The sequence below is a fragment of the Clavelina lepadiformis genome, chromosome 1 (genome assembly GCF_947623445.1).
Source record: "Clavelina lepadiformis chromosome 1, kaClaLepa1.1, whole genome shotgun sequence".
Classification (NCBI taxonomy): domain Eukaryota; kingdom Metazoa; phylum Chordata; class Ascidiacea; order Aplousobranchia; family Clavelinidae; genus Clavelina; species Clavelina lepadiformis.
In genome coordinates, this window is record NC_135240.1 from 19,202,764 (window position 1) to 19,214,917 (window position 12,154).

Genomic DNA, 12,154 nt, shown 5'->3' on the forward strand with positions numbered 1-12,154 from the left:
AATACCTTTTGACAATATTATAGAGATTTTATCTTGCGGATATAATAATTAGTTGTATGTGAATCATCATTTGCAATGAAATTTTTTATCGGTTGTTCAATAGCCAATATGAAAACGAAAGCTAATTTAATTTAGCAAGCCAACTCTGTCTTCATTAATATGTTGTTATATATATATATATATATTTGCAATGATGCATCAACAAATATACGCATAAAATTTAAGGGCATAAAGTTGTACACAGTATTTGCATTTTATTGGTTTAATTCTTTTCATAAATGAACGCAACTGTTTGCTATTTCAAAAATTGTACGGCCTTAACTCACTGCCATTGCTTTTCAAGATCTATATATAAAATAGGCAGATATAAGGTTAGCAGGAAGGGATTGCCGTAACCATGTCATAAAGTCTAAAGTACATTGTTATTAACAAACTTTTGCGTAATCAGTCTTTCCTGTTTGAATAGAAATTAAGCACGATTTAAAGGCACAGCATCAGAACATATATGTTTATAGGCCATGCCCTTGCGTTTGAATAATGTAAGAAACGGACAATAATTAACGGTTTTATGTCAATAATTATATGCATGCTTGAAGGGTCGTTCCTTACGTAGTTCGACATCGACGCGTGGAATATAGACGAAGTATAAGTTCTTTTTTCTGGGCAGGCAGTATAAAAGCTTTTTTTTTATAGACTACAACCCATTTTGCGTCGATTAACTCAACTTGCTGTTTGCTATAATGTGTACAGCAAAGATAGTTTTTTTCATTAAACAACTGTTGTTGATTTCGTTACTAATTATTACTTTAACCAGAATTCAACAATGTGAGGCAACGTTCGGTGAGTCTAGATTAAACATAACTGTGGATAATTTAATTAATCAAAGTATTAATTATATTGGTGTTTTGATATTTTAGGTTCAACATTTTACACTAGCCACTCTACATCGTCTTGGAGCCCATTAATTCCTACTTCCAAATACTCCTTCAGGAGAGAAATATGCGAAGGTCAGACCAAGAACATCGCTTGTCAAGATTCCAATCACGTGATTTTTGTTGAGGATGCCTTTTACGGTCGCGCCGATACCACAACGTAATCTTTTGACAGAGCTGATAGTTGTTAGAATATAAATGTAAACAACTATTATGATATACAACAACTAATTCGGAATTTCCTCAGAAACATTTTTGCAGTAAACATATAGCTCTCACTGAAAATGATTGTAATTGAAATAAAGGTTAAACATTGAGTTACTTTGTCGTAGCTGTCGGCGTTCTTCATCAACCAACCAAGATACAAGATGCGAATCTCCAGTCTCATTTAAGAAAATTTTCGAAAAATGCAACGGGAAGAAATCCTGTTCTTTAACTGCTTCGAATTCAGTTTATCAAGATCCATGTCGCGGGACCGGAAAATATATTCAAATGCAGTTTCGATGCGCAGAAGCAAGTAAGCAATTTTTCTGAGTCACGTGAAGTATCGCAAGAATAACTGAAGAATCCATTATGCCAGTAAAATGGTAGATTAGCTATACATATGAAAATGTTTCTAAAAAGTATATTGGACAACATGAATGTTTCTAACATCAGTTGGCGATACTATAGGTACCAACGTCATTGGTTCATGCCCGTCGCATTCGTGGAATTCGTGGTTAGACGTAGATAACCCATCTGGTACCGGAGATTACGAACTTTTGCAAAATCATCGACGGCGATCTCGTTCCGCTTGCGACAATCCGAATGGGTTGGAAATTAAATACGTTGGCAGCGTACGTTCTAATAGACAATGGCCTGCAAACGGAGATGTGCTTCGTCATGGACTGAATTACGGTTTATCTTGCAAAAATCAACATCAGTCAGCGACCTGCAAAGATTACAAAGTCAGATACTGCTGCGTGAAGGGTACGTGTAAATAAAATACGGTATAATTCATTACATTAATAGAGTCTATAGAGTATTTATCACAAAGTGGTCTTTTATTTGTGGCTAGTAGAGCTTATTTGAGATTTGCTTATCGAGTCTTTAAAGAACAGTCGTTTGGACATTTACTCTATAGACCAGTGGTTCCCAAACTTTTTCAGCTTGTGGTACACTAGAAAAATTATAAAACGCTCGCGGCACAGTTACAAGAGAAGAAAAGTTGTTTTAAAAAAATTAGTTTCACGTGTTAATGCGATGGATGTGCTTATTGGATGGACATGTTCTTATTTATCAGCTTTTGAAGCAGTTAGAGCGCTTTTAAGTCGCATATGCTTGTCTGCATGCCTTATTTTAAATATTTATATAGTTCTTTCCAAAATTCCAAAAAGATTCGCGGTACACCTGAGAAACTGTGGCGGCACACAGTTTGGGAATCACTGCTATAGACAGTATTAAGCATAAACGGGAGATGTAACTTACGTTTAGGTACAACAAACGATGTAACTTGTCGTCGGCCTTCAATTTCGTCTGACGTCATTTCCGATGCGAGTAACAAAACGACGTTCAAACCATCCGAGGTTATCTCATTCAGTTGTCCCAGCAATTATAGCATTAAAGGATCGTCAGAAATCACTTGCACGAACAATGGAAGATGGTCTGATAGCCCGCCTATTTGTGAACATCCAGGTTTTTTAATTTTCACCTTGGTCAAAATTATATAGTTCAGTTGAATATAGTTTTACACCTTTTACTAAGTTTAGTGAATCCGCACTATACATTTTTACATAATACAGCCTGTATTCTTTTACCGTTGTAATACTATTCAAAATATAATTCAACGTAGGATGCGATGGATTGCCGTCTTTGGAATTCGGCTCAGTAATTACTGCAAAACGAAAGTGGAGAATTGGTGAAGTCGAGAGATTCAGGTGCAACGATGACTATGCTCTCAACGGTCGATCATTTCGAGTATGTAAGCCAGATGGTGACTGGTCGCATCCACCGCCAACTTGTGAAGAAGAAACGACAACAAGTGGTAATTTGTCATTATCAATTTTCATTACATTTAATACTGATGCTTCATGTTTAAAAAACCGGTAGCATAACTATCTATAAAGCAGTCATACCAATAAAAACAAATGATAAACATGACATATGTCAACAGGCTGCGGCGGAAGGATTCGAGACAAGCAGTCAGGTGAAATAAAATCACCAAATTATCCAAACAGATATCCTCCTACCACTACTTGCAAATGGACCATCAACGTTGAACCTGGTCAGTCCATAGAGATCACATTTAGAAACTTTGAACTCGAATACGAAAGAAGATGTCCATACGATTACGTCGAAGTAAGAACCTATAAGAGTTATATTGCGTTGTCACTTATAAAAAGCTGTCTCTACTTAACCCGAAACATCTAAACGTTGGGTTAGTAGAGGCTATTATTCAAAGGTCCTTGTAAACTTAACTTGCATGTGATAACATAGTAACCTAAATTTAACGTAAGTTTTTTCCTAATCTAAATCTAGATTCTATGTTTACCCTAATACAGTGGTTCTCAAACTGTGGTACGCGAGAGCTTTTTAAGTGGTACCGCGTACCGCTGAACATGATTTTCGATGTGCTGTGAGTAATGTGTTGCCCCGGATAGACAAGCTTGTGCAGAAGAAACAGTTGCTTCTATCAAATTAAATTGTGTTTTCTTGCTATTCATTGGTGTTATGGTATAGTAATAACGGTAATAACTAATAAATACCGGTACATTTGAGTAAAATAAGTCATTCAGGAGCCAGGTGGTACGCAGTGTAGCAAAAAAAACGAATGAGTGGTACGCGATCGCAAAAAGTTTGAGAAACACTGCCCTAATAAAACAAAATCAGTTTTTGCATAATTTTCCCCTAGCTTAAACGCTTATCTTTAATAACCGGCTGCGTGACTTATATACTGTACTTAGATGAAATTATCACTTTCGATTTAAAAACTGCCAGTAGTCTATTTATAACGGACGCGGCATAGTCATAAAATAGCTTGTAAGTAAGTTGTAACTACTCTTTTAAATAAGAATACAATAAATCTAGGCTGCCACTATTTCAACGAAAAAAAATCGTGCTTTCCAAGCTATTTCTCACTGTTTCTTACTATAACTTGAATGTTATAACATAGTAACCTACACCTAACCTAAATCTACCTTCTAATCTGATACTAACTCCAATAAAATCTTAAATAGCTAAGATCAACTTTCTGCATATGCCCATTCTCCTAACTTAACTGCCTATCTTTAACAACGGACTGCGTGACCTACTTATGGTTAAATGGTCGCTCTCGTTAAATTTACGAAACAAGCTAAAGAAAAGATAATAGCCGAACAATTTCGTAACGGCTTATTAGTATCAGATTTAAAGATTCATATGCCTATGCCACATCATTGAGCTATATAACAGAAATTAAAACTATTTCGTCCGTCCCCAAACACGCAAAAGTTTTATGCAACTTTAGTTTTGTCTTCAAATCTTAAAAAATTAAGCTTAAGTTAATATGTTAGTTGGTGCTACAGTTTTCTACATATAAATAGTTGCATGCAGTATGTTCTTCGTTATGTATTATCATTTTAAAGCGATAGTGTCGCTAATCCTTATGTTCTACAACATAACACTATTAGTAGCTTAACGGAAAAATTGTTGTTATGTGGAGCTTCATTGTTTTGTGCTATGTTTCTGAAGTAGACCGTACTGTCGGTTTGAAAATGTTCACTACCATACGATTTTCGGCAGACCTACGCTGGAACCGTGAAGACTTCTCGAACATACAGAATCTGCGGAACGATGCGATCCCGAAAATTTGTATTCAACTCAACAACAGTTACAGTTTTTTTTCGCTCTGATCATGCAATACAAAAACGTGGCTTTATTGCGTACTGGAAGGCAGTAGGAGAAGTTGGTGAGTTGAGGCTTATGTGGTAAATATAGGTATATGACAATGAGATACGTTGAGAAATTTATATTTATAAGCTTAAATTTTATAGGCTACTCTTTATTTTTAACTTTAGGTTTTTTACATTTTAGGATGTTCTGTCCCATCGGCTCCTACAAATGGAAAAATCCTCAATGCAAAAACTTCATACTCAAAAGGAGAATACATTTCATTTCGATGCAACAATGGTTATAGTCTACAGGGTGTTTCCCGCTTACGTTGTCAGGACAGCGGCAGATGGCATGAAGCTGTTCCAACCTGCAAGGAAACAGGTGATCTATTCACCCATACATACGCTGATTATAAGTTACGCTAACGGTCGTTGCATTAATGCCACAAAATGATTTTAAAAGGTTCTAACTTACCAGCTGTGAGTTATTGTTATGCCGTTGGTGACCCTCATTATAAAACCTTCGATGGAAAACGGTATGACTTTCAAGGAACTTGTTCCTATATTTTGGTTAAAAACGCTCTTCGAGAATCAGATGTTCCTTCTTATTTTGTGGAAGTAAGTATAAGTTGAACTTGATAATTGTGGATATAGTGAAGTGAAATATTCTCAGACTTCACTCTGCTTTAGGTTGACAATGAGCATAGAGGACGCAATACAAAGGTGTCATGGTTGAGAAAAGTTACAATAAAAATAGGACAAGCTTCTACTATCGAATTAATGAAAAATCGCGTCGTAAAGGTACATAATTGGCAAATTCGTGCCAAGTAGATGATTTTTGACATCATAGCATTGTACTGTAATTACTTACTGTATATACTATATATATAGCCTACTCCTACAAATACGATATCTTCTATCTTTTAATGTTTATTTAGGTTGCGGGCGAGGTGGTAAATCTTCCTTACAGTAGTGCTCGCTTTGGTATTGACATAAAACATCATGGTAGATTTGTAGAAGTTCACAGCAACTTTGATCTCAAAATTGTTTACGATGGTAACTCTTATTTAACTGTGGGCTTGCCAAAACAATTTTCTGGAAAAGTCGAAGGTTAGTAAGCTAATCATAAATTCAACAGATCACGCTTTATGTAAATATGCCAAGGTCCAAGGGCATTAAATAGTTTTGTTTTCAATGAAGGTTATTTTAACCTGTTAAATTGAAAGTACTGTTTTATGAACACAGGATTATGCGGAAATTACAACGGCAATCCAAATGATGACATGAAAAGTCGTTCATCTGGCGAAATTATTACAAATATTGCTGAATTTGGAAATCAATATCAAACGGTGACAAAACCTGGGTAAATTGGTTACTCGCTATTTTGAATGAAAGGAAGGCATTATGAAAATGACTTTTAGGTTATAGACCAGTGACACTATTTAAGATCTCCAACATGAACACTGTGAAAAGTACTTATAAACTTAACAGTAAACGACTTAAAACATTTTAGGTGTACAGCCCATGTACCTGAGAGTGATGAAATATGCCCTTCTTGGAAAAAACGCCGTTATGAGTCGGCTTGTTCGATTCTTACACAAGAGGATGGTTGTTTTACCAATTGCCATTCTCGCATAGATGCCGCTCCATTTCTCGCGGTAAATTAGTGTTTATTTCAAATTTTTGTGATAAGTTTTCTGCGCTCTTGATATTTTGCAAATAATTTCTTGACAAACTTCCAACAGAACTGCATATTTGATGCTTGCGCTTACAATGATGCCGAATCCTCCATCAGAACAAATGTTGGCGCATACGTGAAATCCTGTCAAGATTTAAGGGTATCAATATGTTCAACATGGCGAACAACTACCAACACACGTATATTACTTTCTTATTACTTCAAATCTTTTAAGATGAACATGGTCATTCTTACTCGAATAACAATTATTTCTGTATTCCCTTTAGCTTTATTATGCCACTCAAACTCACATTATTCCATGTGTGCGTCACACTGCCAACCTACTTGCGCTTCTCCCGAATCTTCTTCCGTCTGTGATCGTTCATGCGTGGAAGGCTGCGTTTGTGACGATGGTTATTTGTTGTCTGGTGATGCATGTGTCAGGAGAGAAGAGTGTGGTTGCTTGTATGAGGGGAGATACTACAAAGTATGTGTTTGTTTATACTTTGCAGTTACGGGCTACGTGGCCTACAGACGGTGAAATAGTCACTCTTTTTGTTTAGTGACAGTAGTTAAAGCATTTTTTATATGTAAAGTTCCAATGAAAGAGAGGGGTTTTGGGGTTAAAAAGAGAGTTTTTTCGGCTTATGTATGCCAATGGCACGATTTCTACTTCGTCATGGTTCCGGCTAGGCCTACTACGCGCTATTACTACATTATCAAGCCGATAAATACTGGTAATGATTATAATAATTTCTGAGAAAAACATGTTAAACTTTTGCTGTGCTACAATTACTATAGGCAGAAGAGGCATTCTACACAACCTCATCTTGCACCAGGAAATGCGTTTGTCAGCGGGGAAGTGTGTCCTGCACGAATTCTCCATGTGGTGATAAGGAAAGATGTGGTCAAGACAGTCTTGGCAGGACGGCTTGTGTTCCAACTGGTAAAACCGTTTTTATCTTTTTAAAAACTTATTCTTTAGTAACTGTTGCTTTAGTTGTTTATTTTTAAAATAACAAATTTTTGGAATTGAAATGGTAGGTTATGGATTGTGCAAGGCATGGGGTGACCCTCATTACATGACCTTTGATGGGAGTGGCTGGTTTGACTTCATGGGTACATGCATCTATTACCTGGCTCGCACATATCAAATTGACCAATCGGATCCCAAATGGTTTTCAATTGAAGCTGCAAATGAACACAGAGGTCGTAACACCAGGGTTTCCTACCTGCGCCATATTACAATAAGACTCTCCGATGGACAAGTAGTTCGTCTAGAGAAAAACAGGATTGCCAAGGTGAAAATATGCCTAAAATAATCAGAAGACATCATAGGGGAATTAACTAACCATTAATGCATTTTCAAGATTAATGATCAAATTGTCCAAGAAGCTAAACGGTCTGATTTTGAGATTTTCCCATCTGGAAGAGCAATTCGTTTTACCACTAAATATGGGGTGACGGTCTATTTTAATGGAAATGGTGTGCGTGTGAAAATTCCAAGTTTTTACATGGGGAAGGTAAAACACTAAACCTATTTATCTGTGTTTTCACTTTGTTGTGTCTTTCTTGGCTACTATGGTGTATAAATTGTTACCATTAGGTTCACGGATTATGTGGAGATTATAATAACATAAAAGAAGACGACCTGAAAACACTTACTGGGGAACTAGTATCAGATTATGGCGTGTTTGCGAAGAGCTTTCAAGTCAGCAGTTGCACAGCAAACGATCCAATTCCTTTTGCATGTTCCGAAAGAAAACAGCAGAGATGGTAAAAAAGAATTTGTCATCCACTTACTCAATCTCTATGCAAGTACAACAAAGAATACTTGCCTATTCTAGAAATCTTTTTTTGTGAATCTAAAATTTCGAACTGTATAACTTTGCAAAAGGTTTACAAAATTCTTATGTTTCAGATAAAATGAAAACTGTTAAACTGCTTTGTTACAGGTCAATTTATGACAATTAATGCATCCAGTGCCCAGTAAAGTTAACAAAAGAGTTCACTATGTGTAGCTTATGTGCCAATGAAAGCATTTGGTTACAATAAATTAAAATCAGTTTCTAGGACTTTGAACAAAATCGAAAGTTTGAATTAGAATCCGTTGGAATTCAGTTTTTAAGATTTTTTTATTTTCGAATGTGTACACTTATTTGTCTATACAGAATCACTGATGTTAGATTGGTAGATATTGGCATGAATATTTAACAATTCCATGGTTAGTCACTACAGTGCATAAATTCGATATTACTTCTTCTAATACACTTTATTACTAGGGGAAGCATTGAATACTGTGGAGCACTGCTCAGTGAAACAGGCCCATTTGCCCCTTGTCACAGTTATGTTAATGCACACAAATTTTTTGAAAAGTGTGTTGTTGATGTCTGTGCTACAGATGGTGATCGAGAAACCCTAATTGAGGTAAAAATAGTGACTGCGTTTTTTTTAATATGCATGGAGTTACTGGTAAAACTTTCTTGCCAAACAAAAACAACAAACAAAATTTAAAATAACTAAACTTGCAGGCTTATGAAATTTATGTCACTGAGTGTCAAGATCATAATGTTGAAATATGTAACTGGAGAAGGAACTTAAATATCAACTCAATTGATTGTCCGGCTAACAGCTATTACCAAGGATGCGCTTCCTTGTGTCCCAATACTTGTGCAGATCCATACGGCTCATCAAGGTATATTAACTTTACCTCATTTAATAGAAATATAAAAATTTACTTGGTAATTAAACAAGCAGCTTATGATGCTGATATCATGTTGCTCGATTAAATTTATTTAATTATTTAGTTGTGCCTTACCACACAAAGTTGAAGATTGTGTATGTAATTATGGATATTTGAGGGATGGAGACCGTTGCATTAGGAAAAGTGAATGTGGATGCACAGTAGATGGCATATATGTCAGCAAAGGTAACTTTATTGTTTACTCTAGTAACTGTACTAGGTTGCTTTTTTAAAATATTCCGCTTTATTATTATTGTGTTGGATAAAATAAGGGCATAGTTTCTATCAAAGAGCAATTTTACATTGGCAGATTCTCACATTATGAGAAATAACAATGAACAATGTATCTGCTTGGGACAAAACGAATTCCGTTGCTCTTGTAAAGATGGCTACAGTGGGCAGCCATGTAGGGGTAAGTACTTTTTTAAATATTGTGCACTATAGTACTACGCCTATAAAAGCATTGTTTCTAAGCCCAAAGCCTATTTTTCATTGTAGATGTTGATGAATGCACCACAAGACCTTGTGGTGATAATACTTTTTGTACTAACACTGAGGGAAGTTTTACATGCCAATGCAATGATGGCTATCATGGAAATGGACATGTTTGCCAAGGTAGCTTAACTAACTTTAGTATTAAGCAAAACTTGTGATATTGTTGTCTAAAAAGTTCATGAAAAACTTTTAAAATCTAGTCAATTTTTTTGTTGAGTATGCATAAACTATAAGCCTAGTAGCAAGTAACTGCTTTATATTTAATTTTTATAAATTGTAATATAATAATTTAACAATTACCCTATTAATAATGTACAGTTAGTTTTATATGTATATGTGTATATTGAGTTATAAACTGTGTGCATTTAATGTGTTATTTCTCTTGAACTTTGTCGTCACAATTTACAGTGGATGCGATGTGTCCGGTTGCCCCTACGATCGAAAATGGAGTTGCCTATCCAGCCATTGTAACTCCAAGGCCTGTCGGAAGCACAGTTTTATATGAATGCAATACTGGATTTAAATTTGTATCTCAAGATAACATTTTATTGCGCTGTGAAGAAGGAGGAACCTGGTCAGATGACCCTCCATTATGCATAGGTGTGTAGAAGACTTTACATTAAAGTTCTTTCTAAAGTAATTTAACGAACCCGAACCTCTGCAATGCATATTTTTTTTATAAATCAAATGGCATATAGATGTTGATGAATGTGAGACTACAGAAGATGTTTGCCACAGTAAAGCAGTTTGTACCAATACGATTGGTAGCTATGAATGCTCATGTATGGAAGGATACACTGGAAATGGAGTAGTTACATGCAGTGGTTAGTTAATTTTTAGATTGTTATATAAAACTTTTGTATTGAGAAAATTTGATGGCACACTAGACATCACATAAAATATGTAACTTGCAAAAATCAACGCACAGTTTATTTTAAGCGTTAAATATGGATTCCAGTAACTCACACATTAAAAGTATTTTAAGAAATTCTTACCACTGTAATTATATAGATTATTTTAGAATTTGTAAATTTCAGCTCGCTCATGTCGCCCATTCATTCAACGAGCTGTTCAAACCATCGAGCCATTTAGCAGTGATGGGCACCCTGTCTCAGAGACAGTTGTGTTTGGTTGCATCGATGGTTACAAATTGATGGGTGTGAGCAGTTTAACTTGCCTTAGCGATGGTACATGGACTTCAAACCAACCTACTTGTGAAGGTAAGGTTATGTGCTATATTGTTAACTTTATCAATAAGTTGTCTAATTTCCTTATTAACTTTCGTGGATTCCTGTAGTTTTAAAAGATATTTCAAATTAACACTTGCAGCTATGTAAGTACTAATTAAAAAATTAACTTGTTATGCAGATATCGATGAATGCAGCATAGGTGTTAATGGCAGTCCAGCATGTAGTTTGAAAGCTTCATGTACAAATACTGTTGGTAGGTTTAGCTGCAGTTGTAATGAAGGCTACAGTGGAAATGGCAAAATTTGCTCAGGTAATTTTAACTCTAGCAATGCAGAAAGTTTACAGAAAATTATCTGTAAAATAGTCCACCATAGACAGGTTATAAATGAATGGTTAATTTTTCTAGCAAATCGATGCTTTTTGCCGCAACTACTTCCATACGGCACTGTACAACCTTCAGATAGGGATGAGTTTGATGTTGGGTCAGCTATAACTTATGGATGTGAAGATGGTTTCTCAACTACTGAAGAATCTCTGGCTAACTGTCAAGTCTCAGGAGTTTGGTCAAACAATCCTCCACGATGTCAAGGTCAGATGTGATATTAGATATTTCTTTGTTAGTTCCAATTTTTGTATCTATTACTGGTTTAGTATGATACTTTATAATTTTATGCACTGATTCCCTTAGTTATATTGCCCCATTTAGTCACTATGCCATACTATAATTGTGTTCAATGTGTACGTAACTTTATATTCATGCAAATTGCAGATATCGATGAATGCAATACAAACGAGCACAATTGCAGTGCCAATGGGAGATGCATGAATACTGTTGGCAGCTATAATTGCGTGTGTAATGCTGGCTATATGGGAAATGGAAGGCAATGTGCTAGTAAGAAAAGCTATCCAATTGAAACTTAATGTATAATGAATGTCTTGGATGCTAAATAATTTTAACTTGCATCATTTTTTGTTGTTGTTAATTTAGAGGTTACATGTTCACCGCAAAGTCCACCAAGCAATGGGTTCATGATACCGCCAGTAGTAAATGCTTTCATACCACAACTTGTATTGGAATTTTCATGTCAAAGTGGTTACATGTTAGATGGCGCTTTGCGAATAACTTGCCTTGCAGATGGTGTATGGTCCGATAATCCTCCTGTTTGTCTTGGTAAATAAATGTGATAGATGGATATATATAACTGATAACATGATTGGTATATAAGTTTTAAGTGTACAACTTAAATAATAATATTGGGTTATCAAGA

The 12,154-nt window shown here is 35.5% G+C and overlaps 1 protein-coding gene across 1 annotated transcript in view; it reads left to right on the forward strand.

Moving 5' to 3' along the window:
• The first annotated feature begins 706 nt into the window (after positions 1 to 706).
• The window catches only part of LOC143444282 (uncharacterized), a 44,669-nt gene continuing 33,221 nt past the window's right edge, over positions 707 to 12,154 (forward strand). The window contains exons 1-32 of the mRNA XM_076943472.1: positions 707 to 840; positions 918 to 1,092; positions 1,265 to 1,449; positions 1,605 to 1,901; positions 2,406 to 2,606; positions 2,764 to 2,955; positions 3,085 to 3,269; positions 4,692 to 4,857; positions 4,983 to 5,162; positions 5,244 to 5,398; positions 5,471 to 5,581; positions 5,719 to 5,890; positions 6,026 to 6,143; positions 6,294 to 6,438; positions 6,526 to 6,658; positions 6,746 to 6,945; positions 7,260 to 7,404; positions 7,503 to 7,759; positions 7,829 to 7,981; positions 8,065 to 8,234; positions 8,741 to 8,885; positions 8,990 to 9,153; positions 9,266 to 9,387; positions 9,512 to 9,613; positions 9,700 to 9,816; positions 10,105 to 10,296; positions 10,395 to 10,520; positions 10,734 to 10,916; positions 11,065 to 11,196; positions 11,293 to 11,475; positions 11,656 to 11,778; positions 11,875 to 12,057. Of these exons, the coding sequence (XP_076799587.1) occupies positions 741 to 840; positions 918 to 1,092; positions 1,265 to 1,449; positions 1,605 to 1,901; positions 2,406 to 2,606; positions 2,764 to 2,955; positions 3,085 to 3,269; positions 4,692 to 4,857; positions 4,983 to 5,162; positions 5,244 to 5,398; positions 5,471 to 5,581; positions 5,719 to 5,890; positions 6,026 to 6,143; positions 6,294 to 6,438; positions 6,526 to 6,658; positions 6,746 to 6,945; positions 7,260 to 7,404; positions 7,503 to 7,759; positions 7,829 to 7,981; positions 8,065 to 8,234; positions 8,741 to 8,885; positions 8,990 to 9,153; positions 9,266 to 9,387; positions 9,512 to 9,613; positions 9,700 to 9,816; positions 10,105 to 10,296; positions 10,395 to 10,520; positions 10,734 to 10,916; positions 11,065 to 11,196; positions 11,293 to 11,475; positions 11,656 to 11,778; positions 11,875 to 12,057 (5,212 nt within the window). The 5' untranslated portion in view covers positions 707 to 740. The remainder of the gene's footprint in view (positions 841 to 917; positions 1,093 to 1,264; positions 1,450 to 1,604; positions 1,902 to 2,405; positions 2,607 to 2,763; positions 2,956 to 3,084; positions 3,270 to 4,691; positions 4,858 to 4,982; positions 5,163 to 5,243; positions 5,399 to 5,470; positions 5,582 to 5,718; positions 5,891 to 6,025; positions 6,144 to 6,293; positions 6,439 to 6,525; positions 6,659 to 6,745; positions 6,946 to 7,259; positions 7,405 to 7,502; positions 7,760 to 7,828; positions 7,982 to 8,064; positions 8,235 to 8,740; positions 8,886 to 8,989; positions 9,154 to 9,265; positions 9,388 to 9,511; positions 9,614 to 9,699; positions 9,817 to 10,104; positions 10,297 to 10,394; positions 10,521 to 10,733; positions 10,917 to 11,064; positions 11,197 to 11,292; positions 11,476 to 11,655; positions 11,779 to 11,874; positions 12,058 to 12,154) is intronic.